The sequence below is a fragment of the Orcinus orca genome, chromosome 16 (genome assembly GCF_937001465.1).
Source record: "Orcinus orca chromosome 16, mOrcOrc1.1, whole genome shotgun sequence".
Taxonomy (NCBI): domain Eukaryota; kingdom Metazoa; phylum Chordata; class Mammalia; order Artiodactyla; family Delphinidae; genus Orcinus; species Orcinus orca.
Window position 1 is genome coordinate 58,373,530 of NC_064574.1, and position 19,179 is coordinate 58,392,708.

General features: G+C 49.8%; 1 protein-coding gene across 10 annotated transcripts in view; it reads left to right on the plus strand.

Moving 5' to 3' along the window:
• Positions 1-19,179, plus strand: part of CIITA (class II major histocompatibility complex transactivator) — a 48,518-nt gene that overhangs the window by 9,766 nt on the left and 19,573 nt on the right. For 7 of the 10 annotated variants that reach the window (XR_004483520.2, XM_049699749.1, XM_049699750.1 and 4 more), the window contains exons 2-5: positions 14,769-14,915; positions 15,133-15,228; positions 17,621-17,683; positions 17,862-17,942. Coding sequence is in view for 9 of the 10 variants with exons in the window: in XM_049699749.1 (XP_049555706.1) it covers positions 14,769-14,915; positions 15,133-15,228; positions 17,621-17,683; positions 17,862-17,942 (387 nt within the window). In the remaining variant the exon portion in view is untranslated. Of the gene's footprint in view, positions 1-884; positions 966-11,993; positions 12,075-12,555; positions 12,714-14,768; positions 14,916-15,132; positions 15,229-17,620; positions 17,684-17,861; positions 17,943-19,179 lie in introns of those variants that run through there. The other 3 variants (XM_049699751.1, XM_049699754.1, XM_049699753.1) reach the window with 3 other exon arrangements.

A 19,179-nucleotide genomic window follows, 5' to 3' on the forward strand; every position in this document is an offset into this window, starting at 1 on the left:
CTTATTACAAGACAAAGGTGAGGAATCAAAGGGTCTAGCGCAGTGCCTGGTGCATTGTAGGATCTGAAGACACACATAGGAGCCCGTTATTAGTGTGGTTGAGACTGTAGGACTCCTCTTCACAGATGCTGCTAAAATGCGAGGCTTCCTCTGAACCTGCAGATGGATGACAAGTTTGCCAGCTCTGTTGGTTGCAGCCAGAGCTTGTTGGGGGAGTTTTCCAGGGGGAGAGAGAGGTCAGAAGTCACCTTGACCCACCCCTCCCTCAATACCAGATGAGGAAATCCAAGCCTGGGAAGGGAGGTGACCTCCCCAAGGTCTCAGGGTGGATGGAGCAGGGGTCCAGGACCTCTGGAAGAGGAAGGGTGAGAGGAAAGCAGCTAGGAGGTGTGTGGTGATGGGAACTCAGGGCTGCCAGGGCTGAATTTCCAGCCAGGGAAGTTCCTTGAGGAATTTTCTCTTCCTCCCAAGGGCATCCGGCTTCCCAGGAGTGAATGGCTCAGCGAGCAAGCCCCTGTGCCCTGCAGGGGTGGTTTGCCAGCTTCAAGGTGGGGCTGAGGTGGAGGGAAATTGAGGGCCAGACAGGGGTGGATGAGCTCCCTGCAAACCAGGGCTTGTATATCATATGCCTACGGGCAGGCTGCCTCCTCCAAAGCTGGGCACTGGCCATTTTTAGGAGCTGATTAGACGCTCCAGGGAGTGTGGGGGGTGGACTAGGCGCTTCTGAGAAAGCACATGGCAGGCGCAGCAGGAGGCGGCTCGGGTGCCTGCTTACTCCCCAGCTTGGGCTGGCCCAAGCCCCTTGCTGCAGAGAGAAAGTGAAAGAGAAAAAGGGCAGCCACAGTGGGTGGAGCTGGGGTGGCCAGGCGACTGCTCTCCCCAAGCTTGCTCGCTCACCGCAGCCCCAGAGCTGGCGGGAGGGAGAAGCCACTGGCAGCGCACGGGAGTCCAGGGAACAGCGGCAGGTAACCAAAGTCCCCTTAGCAGCCCCTGAAGTGGGGCTGGGAATAGAGGTTCAGAGACTGGTAGCTACTTGCCTGAGATCACATAGCAAGGCTGGGAGGAGGAGGAAGGTAATGTGCGGAGTGCACACCCTAGAAACTCCTCGTTTCCAGCATCCCTGGAAGGATTCCACGCAGGAACTGGGAGCGGGGAACCCGGAGCTGGGCTGCTTTGCCCAGAGCACCGGGGCCCAGGGGAGGCGGCGGGGAGAGCCGGTGGGAGCGGCAGCGTCTGCAGAGAGATTGGGACACAGAAGGAGCACGCAGAGAAGGGAGGCGGTGTGGCCAAACGATCAGTAAACAGTCTCCCTGCGCGTCCTAGAATCTGAAGAAGCGCCTAGGGCCGCGCGGAGGGAGACACAGACTTTCCTTCTGTGGGTAACCTAGGACCGGGGCTGCCCTTCTCTGAGCCTCAGCTTCCCTCTTGAATCACGTTCCCGCACTGACTCAGGAGTCTGGGTACCCGGCCCTCTTGGTGGGGTCCCCAGCGCAGGGAGGGCTATGGGGAGACATTTAAACGCCGGATTGGAGAAATCCTCACTTCTCTTTTACCGTCTTGGGGGGCAGGGTCTTTCCTGGACTGTGTTTGACAGTCCGCATCTCTACCGCAAGTTGGGGTCCTGAGCCACATCCTCTAAGGAGAGAAACTAGGGGCCTCCGGAAAGGGATTGGGGTGGGGCTGTTCGGGGTCCCAGAATATCAGAATTGGAGCCACCATGTCTAGCTCTGTCTGGGACCCTTAAAACCGCAGTTCTCGCTTGAGTCCCACAGCATCTCTCTCCACCCTAGGTGACACATGGGAGGGGACATAAGTGCCCCACCTCCAATTGCAGCCAGGAGTTCCTAAATTTGGCAGGAAGTCTTCCATCTATGTGCCACTCCACCCCCCCCCCCAAAAAAGAAATACCATTCCCAGCCAATCAGAAAGTTAAGGAAATTAGTGCTTCTTGCTCTAGGGCCTGGTGGAGCTGAAAGTGGAGAAGATGAGACCCCAGCAAATCATCACTTTCCAAATCCCAGCCTGCCTTAGGCAAGGACCTGGTCTCCAAGATCCCAGAATATGGAGTGGAAGGGTCCTCAGAGACGACTGAGCCAGGGGGTCCCAGGCTTCCCACACGTGGGAATCACCCAGAAGGCTGTTTAGAGTGCAGGTTCCCAGCCCCCACCCCCAGATCCCATTGACTGGGCCTGGGGTGGCGCTTCCAATGGCAGGTTAACTGGCTATGGGATGTGTGTGTGTGTGTGTGTGTGTGTGTGTGTTTCCTATCTCAGAGGTCCAGAGGTCATACATACATTGAAAGGCACTGAGGTCCAACCCCAGTACCTACTCCATGTTACAAAACCTCTGGGGACTTCCTGGGAGGTTCTGTCGAAGTCCACATAGCCAAGTTATTAGCGGAACCAGGATTTGAAACCAGGTCCACTGAGAGCCCATCCAGTACCTGGGCGGAGGTGTGAGCCTCCACAAATACAGGGCGGGTCCTGGATAGTCGGAGGGAGACTTGTTGATACAGCAAAGTCTGTCTGATGGCTGGGACCTGGCATCTAGTACCTTGTGGAGAGTAGAATCAGAAAATTAACACAGCGACCCTGCTCCAAGTCCTGGGGTCAGTCTTGGGCAATCAGGGAAGTGGCCTGAGGGAGAGGGTAAAGCTTAGGTACTTGGCTTTCAGACTTGGCATCCGTCACCCTGAGTAACTGACTTCCCCTCCCGAGGGGCATCTATAAGATAAGACACGAGTGCTTTCTTGATGATTTCCTGACCTGCACGGAAGCACTTTGCAAAAACCACCAAAGAATACACGTGTGCCTGGTGTAACCCTTACAGATTCTAGAGGGATCGTTTAGAACGATCTGAGAGGTCGTCATTGGGCACACGTCCGTTGTGTTTCCAAAGACTTTGGCGCATACGTGATCCGTGGTCCAAGGACAATTCTCAGAGAAGTCTTGATTGACACTGGGTCTCATAGGGAGGACATTGGTGCTTTTCTGATTCTCTTTTAATCCTCCTTTTTTTGTGAGTAGGCATGATGGCAGCACTCTAATACTAATGTTTCTTTTTAACAAAGTGGGAGGGCAGCTGACATTAATTTGATAACATTGTTTTGCTTTCAATGGCAAATGAGACTGCAGTTTTTGTTTCTGGGGTTTTTTTCATGCAAGGTAGTGAAAGAAAGTTTTCATCTTTTTTAAACACAAAATTTAGCAAGGTAATCATGTTTAAGTGTACAATTCAACGGCATTAAGTACATTCACGATGTTGTGCAGCCGTCACCACCATCCATCTCCCAAACTTTGTCATGGTCCAAGCTGAAACTCTGTCCCCATTAAGCACTAACTCCCCATTCTCCCCTTGCCCCCGGGCCCTGGCAACCACCCTTCCACTTTCTGTTTCTATGAGTTTGACCACTCTAGGTGACTCACATAAGTGGAATTATACATTTGTTCTTTTGTGTCTGGCTTTTTTCACTTGGCATAACATCTTCAAGGTTCAACCATGTTGCAGCATGTGTCAAAACTTCATTCCTTTTCATGGCTGAATAATATTCCATTGTGATCCATTCATCTGTCAGCGGACACTTGGGTTGTTTCCATCTTTTGTCTTTCGTGAATAGTGCTGCTACAAACATTTGTGGACAAGTATGTATTTGCATCCCTGCTTTTAATTCTAGAAAATTTTCTTTTAAAATAAATATGTTTGGGTTTTTTTCAAGTTAATTTAAGGGAAATGCTTGGGTAAATTATACAACAGGTGGTATGCAGATAGGACCAAAAAAAACTGTAAAGGAGGCAGGCGAATGTCTGAAGTTTGGAAGACTCTGGATTAGTGGAAAGACCTAGTAGCTCTTGTAACAATCTAGGCTCGGGGGATGGGGCTACTAGGTCAAGGGGATGGCTGCTGAGGGACTTTTGGAAGCAAAAATACAGGAACTGGGGACCAACCTAACCTAAGCGCAGAGTCTTGGGGTTTCCAGCTGGGGAGAAGTAGAAAGGTGGTAGAAATGCAGGGTCTGGAAGGTTCCCTTGGAGGAAGGAAAAGCCATAGAGCCATGCAAACTGAGAGGCAATGTCTTCTCGGCAAGTGGAAACTCAGGCTGCCTTGGAAATAAAACCTATCTAAGTTCTCAGTCACCACAAGGCAAGTGTGTGTATGTGAGTGTGTTGGAGGAGGGGGTGCCCAAGGGCGATGCTCATGTAAAAATACAGATTTCTGGACCCCACCCCAGACTTATGGTCAGAACCTCAGGGGTGAGGTCCAGCTGCCGTGTGTTTAGCACCCACTTCAGGCAATTTTGATTCACAGCCAAGCTTGCTAACTGGCATCAGACGCTGGCCGGCAGGGCTAGGACATGATTTATTTACCTCGGAGTCCCCAGCACGGAGCGAAGGGCCTGCCGCGGGCTTAGGTGCCGTGTTAGGCCAAGCTGGGGGTTAGGACTGGATTTGGGAGCCTGGCTTTGCTAACCGCAGCCACAAGCCCCTCATTCCCCACTCCAGCACCCAGCTCAGGTTTTCTTCCAGGAAAAACTTGTTGGACTCCTTTTCGGCTCACCGACTGCAGCTGGGAAGGTTGGGGCTTGCAGAGGGAAGGCCGCGCGGAGGTCGGGGAGGCTTGTGTTCTGGTCAAGCACTGGGGCCCCCTCCTCCCCTGGCTGCAGCTCTTCCAGCTGTCTCCGCCCTCCTCCCCTCCCCCTCCCCCCAGGCCCGTCAGGCCCCTCAGCCCCAGTAAATGTGCCATTTACAGGCACTACGCTCAGCAGCCGAGCTTGTCTTGTTTGAGTTCCAAGATTTTCCAAGTTGTGATGAGGTGGATGTCCTCCAGGGAGTCCAGAGAAGATAGGTGCCTTGCCCAAGGGCTCAGAGGTGGTCTCTGTGGGGTCTTTTGTGGGCTTCCGTATGATTTCCAGGCCCTACCTGAGGAAAAACAGAGCCAAGTTGTCTCAGGTGGGGTTCCCTGGGAAGCAGACTTAGAGGTGGAGATTTGCACATGGGACGTTTATTGGGGAGAGGTCTCCAGGTTGGGGAGAGGGCCCCTGGGGGAAAGGGAAGAAGCAGCATTGGGCAGAGTGAGGAGTTGGGCTGCAATACAGTCACAAGAGAGGTCTCAGCCGATCCCGTGGGGAGGGCTGAAGCTGGGACGGCCAGGGTTATCCCAAATTGAGACTCCCAGACCAGACCTTTGCATGCCTACAGGCAGCAATCACTGCATGTGGGTACAGTGATTGGAAAAGGGTGTGACTTTGGGCTATTCCCAGAGAGGTTGAGTTGTTTTTGTTTGTTTGTTTTTTCGGCCACACAGCGTGGCATGCAGAATCTTAGTGACCCCACCAGGGATCGAACCCACGCCCCCTGCAGTGCAAGCATGGAGTCTTAACCACTGGACCACCAGGGAAATCCCCCCAGAGAGGTTGAGCTGTGACCTGTGAGCCTGTTGCCCTCTAGCAGTTGGTCCTTAAGGGACTGTAGCACACCACAGAATCTACTACATTTTTTTTTGAAATTGTCAAATCAGAGAGCATCTGGTGGCCAAGGCTTAAACTGTCATCTGGAGTTGTCTTTTTTACTGTCTTCTGTGCAGCCCCTTTTGGGGAGGGGTGGGTTCTGCTTCCCCCCCCACCTCAACCCCATCCCCTTTAACTGAATAGCTCCATTATCACCTGTTCTGGGATTTGGGCTCCTTGTACAATTTCATTTGAAAGCCGCTGTTCTAGCATGACATTCTTATTTAACAGATGAGGCCGCTGGGGACCAGAGAGGGAAAGGGGCTTGCCCAGGGTCACATAGCCTGTCAGGTGCAGAGCAGGGCGCGGATCTCAGGTCTCACGACTCCCTGTGTGGATCCTGTCTCACCAGTCTGTTGTAAACTCAGCGATCCGTAGCTGCATCAGTCCATTTCCTCTGCCCTCACTCCAACTGCTGAGAAGCTCTGTGGAGAGGAGTGGAGCCCATCCTGCTTCCATTTCCAGCTTTCCTGCTCTGAGACCCCTTTATCCGGGAACAGGCTAGTCTCAGCCCAGAGAGGCTGGAGAGCTATGATGGAAATGCCAAGATCCTTGAGGGGGCTGGAACTGAGGAGGGCGAGGTGAAGCAGCAGGCTAGGTCCAATGGGGAATAACTCTTTGTGCCCTGTGGTTCCCAGACAGCTTATTTCCTAATCCCTTTTCAGTCTGAGCTGGTGCCAGAGCTGGGGAAACATACCCAGCACCCCAGATACCACAACTCCCATGCTTCCTGCTCCTTGCTTTGTGGAACTGGCCAGTTTGGGCACTCAGGGCCAGTCCCCTCCAAGCCTTTCTTTTGGAAGACACCCTCATGTGCGTCCCAATCCCACCATGGGGCAGGACAGAATTCAGCCCTGCCTTTCCCTTCCCCAATCACCCATCCATCCCATTTCCAGCAGATCAGAGATAGACATGACCTTAGAAGGCCTGCAGGCCAACAGTTGCAAACCCAAATACCTAAGGGGCCGTAACTGTGCCCAATGGGACCCAGCAGAATGCAATAGGGAGCAGTGGGGTCTTTGGCAACAATTAATTGTATATTCTATATGGAGACACTGCGATGGTAATTAAGACACACATATACACACACAAATTGTCTTGGGAAACAAAATACCTAGGCCTGTAGGCCTGAGTCACTCTTCATTTTGAATCCGCACTCCAAGCCAAACCCCCTTTGGTGCAGAGGAGGAGCCTACGGTCAGAGTCAGGCACCAAAGCCACCCAATTACAGTATTTCAAGACCTCTCCTTGTTGTGTCTGCTGGCTCCTACTACATTGGAAGATGTAATAGGAGACACACACACACACACACACACACACACACCTTCCAATCTCCCCGCCTGGAGGAGAAGTGACTAGAACCTCCAGCTGCCTTCCAGCCCCATTGCCCCTCAGCATTGCCAAATACCTTAGTCTCCACTCTGTCTCTTGTGACCTCCACAAGCCTCTCCAGGAAGTGAAAGTCTTGAGTGAGACCAGCAGTTTCCGGAAGTCCTCTCTGCCTCATTTTCCTGGGTTGCCCCTATTGGACCAGCAACGGGGGCCAGAGTGCTAGGGCTTCCTCCTCTACAGATGGTGCCCACCTTTCCCTGTTCATCTCCAAGTCCTGCACGTTCTCATCTCCTCCCCCAGGACTGGGGGCTCCTGGGCCCAAATCCCCCCATCCCTGGACAGCCTACAGGGTGGCAAGAGTGCAGCTTTCTTCCTTTTTGAGCATCTACATGTGTCAGGCCTCTTTTGGTGAGCCACAGAAACACAGAAGCCCCATGAGGCTTCCATCATTTTGGGTTTGGTTTGGTTTGGTTTCTTTTTAACTTCAAGAGCCTTTCAATCTTCAGTTAACTTCATATCTCAATTCGCAGTACACTATGATCTTTGGTCCACGTGAGGCATCTCTCTTAGTTCATTTCCGTTTCCCCCATTCTCTTTCCTCTTTCTGGGCACCCATTCGAATGCACTCAGGGTGTATCCTTTTGTTTGCATGTGTTCTTCTTAAATACGTGTTGCTTTTTTTTTTTTTTTTTTTGCTGTACGCGGGCCTCTCACTATTGTGGCCTCTCCCGTTGCGGAGCACAGGCTCTGGACGCGCAGGCTCAGCGGCCATGGCTCACGGGCCCAGCCGCTCCGCGGCATGTGGGATCTTCCCGGACCGGGGCACGAACCCGTGTCCCCTGCATCGGCAGGCGGGCTCTCAACCACTGCGCCACCAGGGAAGCCCCGTGTTGCTTTTTTTATGCGCCTGTATGTCACTCTGCACATCTAGAATTGGGCTATCAGAGCTCATTCTGCTTCTTACTTTTTCACTCTGTACTGTGTTATATTTTTTTTAAGATTTGTTTTGGATGTGGCATTTTTAACATCTTTATTGAATTTGTTACAATATTGCTTCTGTTTTATGTTTTGGTTTTTTGGCCACGAGGCATGTGGGATCCCAGCTCCCCAAGCAGGGATTGTATCCACACCCCCTGCACCGGAAGGCAGAGTCCTAACCACTGGACTGCCAGGGAAGTCCCTGTACTATGTTATTAAGATCCACCTCCATGTTCATTTGGTCTGTTGCTTCTAATTATTGCATCATCCTCTACAGATTGCAGCAGCTGCTTTGTACTGTCCTTCCCCTAGCAATAGACACCCAGGTGGCCTCCAACTCCTGGTCACCACAAATAGCACAGCGGTGAGCAACTTCAGATGGGTGTCCTTGTGGAGCTGGGGGAGCATTTCTTTGGTATGTATATACCCAAGAATTGAATCACTGGGTTGTAGGATCTCTGCATCCTTAGGTATTCCAAGTGGTACCGGCCTGTTCTGCAGGTGGCCACACACATCCACTCCCACCAACCACTTGGTGTTGCCCAGCTTTCTAATTTTTCCAGTTGTACAGTGGCAAGTGACACCTTGATGCTCTCATTCTGGAACTTACATCTTAGTAGCACTTCTTGGCTATGTCGCTTTAAGCAAGTCATAGCAACCTACTGAGATTGACACTATGCCACCTAAAGGCAATAGATTCCACAACTCAGAGAGGCTGAATAACTTATCTGAGGTCTAACAGTTAGTGTGGAACTGTAATTTGAACCCAGAGCTCACACTCTTTTTTTTTCTTTCTTCTTTTTTTTTTTTTTTTTTGCATACGCGGGCCTCTCACTGTTGCGGCCTCTCCCGCTGTGGAGCACAGGCTCCGGACGCGCAGGCTCAGCGGCCATGGCTCACGGGCCCAGCCGCTCTGCGGCATGTGGGATCTTCCCGGACCGGGGCACGAACTCATGTCCCCTGCATCGGCAGGCAGACTCTCAACCACTGCGCCACCAGGGAAGCCCCCCAACACACTCTTAACCACTGTACCATTATCAACACATTTTGTCTCTTTTCTGAAATATCATCCGGGTCTACACTGCAAGCTTCTTGTCAGGGGCTGTGTTTTAAACCTCTCTAGGGCCCCCGGAGAACTGAGCCCAGTGACTTTCTTACAGGGGATGCTCAGTAAATCATTGTTTTATAGGTTTGGAGAGAAAAAAAGTGCAAGGTGTCTTGTTGAGTTTATCTGGAGGGCTACAGGGTACAAGAAGCAAAGAGGAACTTGTTTGATCCACAGGGTTGCTGACTGGGGGCTGGTTGTGGTAGATAAGTAACCCTGGGCTCCTGGCTTCTGGCCACCATGTGGCCTGCGGAAGCAGCTTGTCATGAAGTTGGGGAGCAGAGTGGTGTTAGGGGGCCTTTGGGGAAAGGCAGGGGGGAAAGCCGATAGGCAATGAGGAATCTAGAATCCCCAAATGCCTCATCTGAGTGGGCTCCCACACCCAGTTGGTGAAACTAAAGCTCGTAAGGGTAGAGAATGGTATTCAAGATCAAAGGCAGAGCTGGAACTCAAACCCATGTCTCTAGACACATGGTTCAGAGATTTTCCATTCCTTCCTCAGGAGAAGATCCCAGTCAACAAGTAGGGAAGTATTTCTTCTCATGCTCTTTCATCACAGTGCATAGCAGTGCTGAAGGCTTTGGGGTAGCAAAGGAGTCCCCTTCTCCCTCTGAATGCCTCTTCAGACCTTCAAGGATACCCCCCCCTCTCTGGGAAGAAAGCAGCTGATAACTGAGCCTAACCTCACTGTCATCATCTGTACAATGTGTACGATAATACCAATCTCCCAGTACTATTGTGACAATTGAAACAAGATAATAAATAGAGAGCACCCAGCACAACCCCAGACACAAAAGACTCTCCCCAGCAGAGATGGAGCACAGAAAGGCTGCAGAAACTGAATATCAAGGTCTGAGCTAGAACATTCTGGTAATACTTGATTTCCCTCAGGGGAGAGAGGAATGAACCTTTATTTCAAAAACGATTTTGGTGTGTATGTGCTTTCAAAACCTGCAGTGTAGTGTGAAATGGGGATGGAAACAAACCCCAAAAGGGACTTTTGGTGGCAAAAGGATTAAGAACTTTTTCTCAAGTTGGATGTGGAAGGTGGTGGCCCAGGGGGAAGGGCGGGTCCAAAGAGAACCTTCTAAAAATACTGCCCACTTACCAGAAAGGCACAGCCCACTCCTCTGCTGAACCCCAGACAGCTCCGCAAAAGGAGAACTTGTCTTGCCACCCATGCCTCCTCGCTCCGGGCGAAGGCACCTCCCCAGGGTGACCAGGGGGCCGGAGCCTGGAAGAAGCTGAGCCTTGGTGCCAGGCAGCTGCTTCAGATCCCAGCTCATTACTCTTCTCTTTGAGCCTGTTTCTTCATCTGAGAAATGGAAATACAAATAGCTAATGTGTGAGTTCAGCTAAACGGGATAATGTCTATAAATCATGTTGTTTGGTACCTGGCACTCAGAGGGCACCTATGAATTCTAGCTAGGCACCATCAGTCCTACCGATGGAGAGAGACTGCCACATGCTGAAGCCCGGGAGTTGGTGAGCTAGAGGAAGGGTTCTTGCACTCAAGGGCTCCTTGGCTGTAGGATCTGTCCTGTGCTGGGGCAGCTGACAGGGACTCGCTCCTCTGCAGTGAGGCGGTCAGGGCTCTCTGCCTCCAGCCTGCTCTGGAATTGCAGGAGGAGGAAAGAGTCCAGTTAGGAGGCTCTGAAGCACTTCCTAAGCATCTAGAGACACAGGAAACATGGTTGTGGGAACCCCGGGAGGTCCCAGGCCAAGTTGATTTTGGCATGAATGGGAGGCGCTATGGTACTTCGGGGAGCTCTAAACTGCAAGCCTAGATTCTCAGGCTCCCAATATAATGGACTTCCTTTGACCGTGGGCCTCCTGTGTGCCTGGCACACCACACAGAGCCCTTCTTGGCCTTTTGATGGTCCCACAAGGTAAGTATCATTATCCCAATGTAGTGGTGGGAAAGCTGATATTCAGAGAGGTTAAGTCACTTGCCTAAGGTCTCCCAGCCAGGATTCAAACTCAAGTTCTCCAACCAGGTGACCTTGGACAGGCCATTTCAGCGAGGTGTCTGAGTATCCTCCTTGGTCAAATAGGCATAATACTCCACATGCCTTCTCCCTAGGGCTCTTTGTGAGCTCAGATTGGGGGCTAGAGGCAGAAGTCTGTTGTGAGCTGCAAATCTTTGTCTAGTCAAGAGGAAATGTGTAAGATGCATGCTTTGTCTTGGAGATGCAGGAAGGTGCTGAGGTATATGTTGGGGGTGTCTGAGAGCAGACTTTCCAGGTTGCACTGCTGCCTCTGGGGCTTGCTTGTTCCTGTGGAGGTTGCGGGGTCTCCTTATGCAAAAGAACAGAAAGCTTGGCTTCACAATGTGGTAACGCAGGAATGGAAGAGAAAGGATCCCTTTATCAATCTCACAGAGGTAAGAGGTGAATTAATAATAATAATAATGACCATCACCCACGTTGTTCTCATCAAGTGTGTGCTGGACGCTGTTCTATGCTTCCATTCATTAAGCACTTACTAAGTGACGGTCACCTTCCTAAGGGCTCTACATGAATTAACTCACCTAAGCCTTATGAGCTACCAAGTATTATTATTCCCATTTTACAGATGAGGAAACTGAGGGAATTCCCTGGTGGTCCAGTGGTTAAGACTCTGCGCTTCCACTGCAGGGGGCCTGGGTTCAATCCCTGGTCAGGGAACTAAGATCCTGCAAACCGTGCACATGGCCAAAAAATAAAAATAAAGATGAGGAAACTGAGGCTTCAAGAGATTTGAAAAATGAGATTAAAAAGATTTTAAAAATGAGATTAAAAAAACCCAGGTTGTGGTGAGTTGGTAGATAGGAGTGGTTTCAGAGTCAGGCAGTTTGACTCCAAAAGCTCAAAGGAGTTGCCTTCTTTCTCTACTGTCAGTGTATTGCCCTGGTATTTGATCACATTTGGTGGTGCTGTCCAATGTTTGAAGCTGAGCTTGTCAATAAGCTAGACTTCTTCAGGCTCTTCCCCACTGTACCTCCCTCCATTGCCCATCTGTGATGGGACCCAGTCTCTATTCCTGAGCCTAGATAAATGGGGGTGCTTATTTGACTGGATATATTCTGATTGGCAGGAAAGAGCGTGGACTGGGAGTCTTGTGCTAGGGGATCAGGTGCAGACCCCACCACCGGCAGCCTCTTGGGCCTCGTGCAAGGTACGTCCCCTCTCAGGGTCTCATCTTCTCCTCTGTAGGATGAAGGAGATTGAGCTTGAAGGTCCCTGGCTGACCTTGTGGGAAAACTGAGAATTTGAGTGACTTGACTAAAGTCACACATTTCGTTCGTGGAATTGCTGGGGTTCGTCCTGAGCTCTTGTCCCCAGATGCCACAGTCTGGAGAAAGGCAGATGGCTACAATGTAGGCTCGCAATAAAGACCACAGACTGAAAAATGGGAGGCAGGCAGCAGGCAAGATTTGGGACAGGGAGGTCTTCTCTTACCACCCTGGACAGAACAGTAGATTGCTTCGTTGGCTCCCAGGACAACTTGTTGGAAGAAGTGGAACCCTCCCCGCACCTCCCAGCCTTGGCCCCTCTCCAAGAAATGGGAGATGGCGGCCCCATCTTTCAGTTCTGCTTCCTCCAGTCATGGTTGGCTGGGCCTTTAACGCAAGCCTGCTATGTTTGTGTTCCTGTAGCCCACACCCAACCCATTATAAACAGTCCACCCCGGCCAGGGCCTCTCGTTGGACCGGAAAGTTCATTCTCTGTGATATGTGGGTCTGTGTTGAGACCCTCCAGAGCTAGCAAGAGTTGTTGATGAGTGAAAGGAGAAGAAACACCCGGGGAGGTGGTGGTAAGTTGTGCGTGTGTGTTTTCTCACAACCTTTCCCTGCTTCAGTTTCATTTTATTCTGGCCCAGGCTGGGCACTCAGAAGGCTCTCTTAGATCCTCTGGCCAGCTCTCTTCTCACCTTCTCCAAGAAGCTTCTTTTGATTCTTTCCAGCATGTATCTGCATCCCAAGTATAGCGGGTTGAATAGTGCCCCCCCCCCCCGCCAAAGATATGTCCACATCAAATCCCTGGAACCTTGAATGCTACCTTATGTGGGGAAAAAAAGGTCTTTGCAGATGTAATTAAGTTAAGGATCTTGAACTAATATCCTGGATTATCTGGGTGGGCCCTAAATCAATGTCCACTTAAGAGAAAGGCAGAAGATTAGGAGGTGATGTGACCACTAAGGCAGAGAACGGAGTGATGTGGCCACAAGGTCACAAGTCAAGGAATGCCATCAATTCCCAAAGATGGAAGAGGCAAGGGAGGATTCTCCCCTGGAGCCTCCAGAGGGACCACGGCCCTGCCTGCACCTTGATTTTCGACTTCTGGCCTCCAGAACTGTGAGGGCATAAGACTCAGTTGCTTCAAGCTACCAGGCTTGTGGTACTTTGTTGCAGTAGCAATAGGAAATGAACAGACCATGGAATCATAGACTCCCTGCACTAGCGAGTAGGGCGGGGTCATTGGAGCCACGCAGATGCAGCTTCACACTGGCTCTAGCCAGCAAGAGCTGCACGTCAGGGGGCTGTTAGCCTCTCTGAGCCTCACGCTGCTCGTCTGCAAAAGGGAGACCATAATGCCTACCTCCCAGTGCCAGTGTTTTGTTTTGTTTTAACAGCTTTATTGGGATATAATTCAAATGTCAGACAATTCACCCATTTAAAGTGTACAATTCAATGGCCTTTTTGGTACATTCACACAGTTGTGCAACCAACCCTCAGCCAACTTTAGAACACTTCATCATTCCCCCAGAAGGAACCTCATACCCACTAGCAATGGTTCCCCATTTCCCTCCACGATTCTCCCTCCACTGTAGCCAACTACGAATTTACTTGCTATCTCCAAAGCTTTGTCTGTTCTGTAGATCTCATACAAATGGAATCAGACAAGATGTGCCTTTGTGTCTGGCTTCTTTCACTTATCAGGATGTTTTCAAATTTCATCCATGTTGAAGCATGTGTCAGTACTTTCTTCCTTTTTATGTCTGAGTACTATTCCACTGTATGGCTATACCACATTTTGTTTATCCATTTATCCATTGATGGGCATTTGAATTGTTTCCATTTTTGGGGTATTATGAAGTATGTTTTTATGCACATTTGTATACAAGTTTTTGTGTGGATACAGCCAGGGTTGTTTTGAAGATTAAATGAAGTAGAACCTAAGGCATCTGATATGTCCTCCAACAATTAATAATGAAAGATATTAGAGGAAATATGCCCCAACTCTTTCAATTTACAGATTACGAAACTGAAGCATGGAGAGGAGCACAGACTTGCTTGAGGTCATCCAAGGCAGGAGAGCATAACACTTATATGCAGGTCCATGAATCAGACTGCCCAGAACTAAATCTTGGTTGGACTTGGGTTACCTTATGTAGGTCACTTCACCTCTACGAGCCTCAGTTTACTCATGTGTAAAATGAGGTTAGTAATAGTACCTACCTCATATGGTTGTTGATGTGAGGATTAAATGTGCTAGACCACGTGTCTGGCACATAGTAGGTGCTCTGTACATCTTAGCTGTTGTCATTCATGGTAGTGCCAGCAGCAGAACTTAGGTCTCCTGGCTCCCAGGTATGAGAGGTCTTGAATCTACACTTCTCCAGTTCCCTTTTCTGTGTCATGGGCATCTTCCCAGTGTGACTGTAGGTTCTGTGGAGGAAGGACATAGGGCTGCTTCTCCCCACTGCCCTGAGCACATAAGAGGTGCTGAATGAGAACCTTTGCTCACTTTCTTTGGCTTCTGCCAACCCTGGCCTTCACCAAGAGACCCAGCTGGAGACTGTGATAGGTGTTAATTCCCTGCATCTTTCCAACACCCCATGAGCTAACTGAGTGCGTCTCCCTTCCAGGCAGTGGACAGCACACAACCATGGAGTTGGGGCCTCTAGAAGGTGGGTACCTGGAGCTTCTCAACAGCAATGCTGACCCTTTGCATCTCTACCACCTCTATGACCGGATGGACCTGGCTGGAGAAGAAGAGCTAGAGCTCTGCTCAGGTGGGTTCTCCTCCCTCTGGCCCCTTCCAAGTCCCTCCCCACCCCTCTGCCTGCAGTAGAGATGGCAACCAGGGGAAGCCCTGGCTGTGGAATTCCGGTCAGCACCACGGACAGCTCCTAATGGAACTATCTCCCAGCCCGCCCTGCCTCTCCCTCCTTCCCCACCAGCCCTCTTCCCAGATCTTTCCTGCTTCATCCAAGTGGCTTTTCCTCCCAGAACCTGATACGGACACCATCAACTGCGAACAGTTCAGCAGGCTGTTGTGTGATATGGAAGGTGATGAAGAGACCAGGGAGGCTTATGCCAATATCGGTGAGGAAGCATTATGAACCCAGAAAAAGGACAATTGAGGGAAAAGATTCTTTTATCTGTTTTGTTAATCTCACCCATTCACCAGGAGCCTCCAGGCCCTCCCTCAGAAATCGGGGCAAGGGGGGATGGGGAGCGAGGGCTAAAAGGACAGAGAATCGGGGAAAGAAGGGAGATGGAGAAAGGTAGGGAAATAGAGCCCTTCACTAATGAACACCAGGCAAACAAATCTCACTTTTCCATCTTCTGCCTCCATTTCTATACATTTTTCTATTTGTTGCTCTTCTTTCCTTCCCACAAAGCCCGTATCATATGCCCCTCCCTCCCTCCCTTTCTCCTCAGCTCCTAAGCTAAACTACTCTAGTATTTGTAATAACTACCTTTGGGGGGCACTTGCAGCCTGCAAACCACTGTGCATGTGTTATCATATTGAAATCTTACAAAAACAAAGGAAGTAGGTACTATTAGTATCTTCATTTTACAGATGAGGAAATTGAGGTTTAGAGAGATAAAGAATCTACCCAAGGCTGCATTAGAGATAGTAATGGGTAGGTCTGAAATTCAAAGTCCTTATTTTTCACCACAAGAGGGAAGGTATCTAGAGTGGGGAGGTTTGGTAAGGCTCAAGCTGAGAGGCTGGTTGGCAGCTTGAAAAAGACCTACAGTTTTCAGACAAGGGCAGAACTCTTTGGGACTCTCTGGGGAGAGGTGTTTCTGTTGTTTTTTGTGGGGGGTGAAGGATCCCTCCTTACCAGGTTCACCACTGTCTCATACAGAGGCTTTGTTGAATTAGAAAAAGATGCCCCTTCTTCTAGAGGATGCAGCCCCCATTAAGATGTAACAGCTTGGCTATCAAAGTGAAGGCTGGATTCCTGCCCCCATTTGCCCTTTTTTCTGGGCATCCTGTACAGTGAACAACCTGCACAGATGTTCTTCGTGGCCCTTTTCCTGGCATCCCAAGAATCACATCACTTAGGAGGTCTGGCATGAACATGGCTAGACATTCCCCAACACATAGTTAATCCAGCATCATACAAGGGCAGAAAATGGAGAGGAGCAGTAACTGTATGTGTCTCAAAGATTACAGAACTGAGAACCTGCCTGCTTCCTTCCCTTCCTGGGAATTTACTTGGGAGAAGCAGAAATGTTTAGGGCTGAGAGTATTCACATTTCATCACAACTGGAGGCAGTAATGAATGAGTTGGGCTTTTTCCCAAATCACTTAGGATTTGGGGGCTTTTTCCCCTTAGGGGCATCTACACAGGAAGTGGGAGCAAGTGGAGGAGGCAGCTTCACCCGAGTCTGTTCCTGAAGTCTCTGGTCCTGGGCATGCAGTCATCTGAGGCACCCCGAAGGATTACATTGGCTTCCATTCCCATAAAATGGGAATAATAATCACACCTGCCTCATGGGATCACTGGGAGGATTGAATAAGTTCCTGTGCGTAAAGTGTTTAGAGCAGGAATTTGAGTAGAGTAAGCATTCAGTAAGTGTTACCACCCCATCACTACCATCAACACCATCATCATTATATTTATCATCATCATCATCATTATCACCATTTATGCCCTCACTCCATTCCTCACTCAGAAGCCTTTTATGGCTCCCCATGGCCTATAAAATCCAGTCCTAACTTTCCCCAACATGAAACTTTTACTGAAGACACTTATTTCTAAGAGTTTCCCAAACACCTCTCCTCACTCTGTCCCCACTACCCAGAAAGCCCTACACTTTTCACCTCTCAGAATCTACCCCCACCCCCATCTTTCAAGGTCTGGCTTCAGGACCCCTTCCTCTGGGAAGCCCTCCCTGATTGCCCCATCCCACTATATACACTCTCTCCTCTTGCCATGATAACTGTCTTCCCTTTGGCTCCAAGCCATGTTCCACTTCATATAATTAACCACCATTTGTTGTCTACTGTGTACTAGCTACTGTGTTGATTGCTTTAAATGCAGAGCCTCTAACCCTCACCATCCATCCCTGGGTCGTAGGTGTTATTTATTCTCATTACACAGATGAGGAAATGGGGGCCCAGAGAGGTTAAGTAACTGACCCAAGATTGTACAGCTTGTAAGGCAATTGGGGAGTAGAACTGGAATTTAAACTCAAACTCAAGACAACTCTACTACGCTGTGTTGCACTACTTTATAGCAATAGATAAATTTGTATGCATACATATCATCCCTTCAATTAGATTAAGAGCCCATGAAGTTTCAGTGTTCCTTCATTAATTTGATCATTCATTCAGCAACATTTATTGAGCCCCAGTGTGCGCTAGGTCTGGAGGGTCACGGTTCCCCGATGCTCAGCCCAGGGCCGGGCTGGGCAATAAGCATTGCCCAGCATTCGGTGAGAACTAGTTGATTGACTGCACTTTTTCTTGTCTGGGCAGCGGAACTGGACCAGTATGTCTTCCAGGATTCCCAGCTGGAGGGCCTGAGCAAAGACATTTTCAGTAAGTTGGGGGGGTCCTGGCTTAGCCTGCATTTCCTTCCTTGTTCCTTGGAGAGTGCTGTAATACCTGACAACCACCTTTGATGGATGGTCAGATCATCCCCAACATAGGGACAATGGGAACTCGCCTTGGACGTCCACTGACTGTGTGTGTTGGTGTCTTTGGTTTTTCCCCGAAGTCGAGCACATAGGACTGGAAGAAATGATCAGCGAGAGTGTGGAGGTGCTGGAGGAAGCAGGACAGAAAAGTCAGAAAAGACGTGAGTGAGCCCCTCCCTGATCCGGCCTAGCCTTGCTTGACTCCCAGCCATGCCTTGGCTCTAAAACCTGTTACGGCTCCCCGTTGCTTCCCTCGTTAAGTTCTGTCTGCTCTGCCAGGCTTGGGTGTCCCACCCACCTCTTCCCTCACCACTGCTCCCTGGTGACCCAGGGAGGAAGCAGACGGCCCAGGATCAAATGGCCCCTCTCCTGATGGGTCTCTACCTCTGGCTGTTTTGATTGCCATTTCCAAAAGGACCTCTGGGCTCTGGCTTCTCTTCCATCCTTAGTATTTAAGGGAGGTCTCTTCAAGCACAGTTTTTTCCCAGCAAGATCTGGGTTTGAATCCTGGATCTGCTGTTTATAGTCTATATGAACTTGGGCAAGTACCTGCATCTCTCTGAGCCTCCTGGTCAGTCTCCCTGCCTCCTTAATCTGTCCTTACCCGGCAGCCAATGTGGACTTTTAAATGCAAATCAGATCATTTTGCTGCCCTGCTAACCCTCCAATGGCTACAAAATACACACCACAAGGGCTGTTTGATCTGGCCCTTCCCACCTCTCCTAATTCACTATGAGCCACCATGCTCCAGCCATACTGGCTTCTTTCCATTCCTATAACCCATGTATCCTTTTCAGCCTCAGGGCCTTTGCACTTGCTGTTCTCTCTATCTGGAATGTCCTCCCCCTTCCCATGGTGGGCTTGGGAATCTGTTAGGTCTTGGCCAGCATGTCACCTCCTCCTGAAGGCTTTCCTAGACCAACTTTTTCCATATAAATTACCTCACTTATTTTCACCTTGTTTGTGTCTCTCCTTCACTGTTGCACTTGTCACAATTTGGACTTATTTTATTTATTGCCTTTTGCTTAGTTCCCCCACTGTGAGGACAGGGACCTTGTCTTTCTTATTACTACATCCCCAGCACCTGGCACATGGCTGGCATGCAGGAACACCTCAATAAATATCCACTGAATGAAAATTTCCATAAAATGGGCCTAACAGTTAATCAAAAGCTTACTATGTGCCAGACCATGTGTAAACCCTGTACCTAGTTATTTAATTTGAACAGGTAAACAGGTGCATGGCATAAAAATTCAAAATGTGTAAAAAATATTCAGTGAAAAAAAATCTCCCTCCCATCCTTTTCCCCCAGTCCCTCATTTTCCCTCCCTGAAGACAACCTATGTTGCCAGTGCCCTTTTAGTCTTGTTAGGAATATTCTATTTGTCTAAAAGCCAG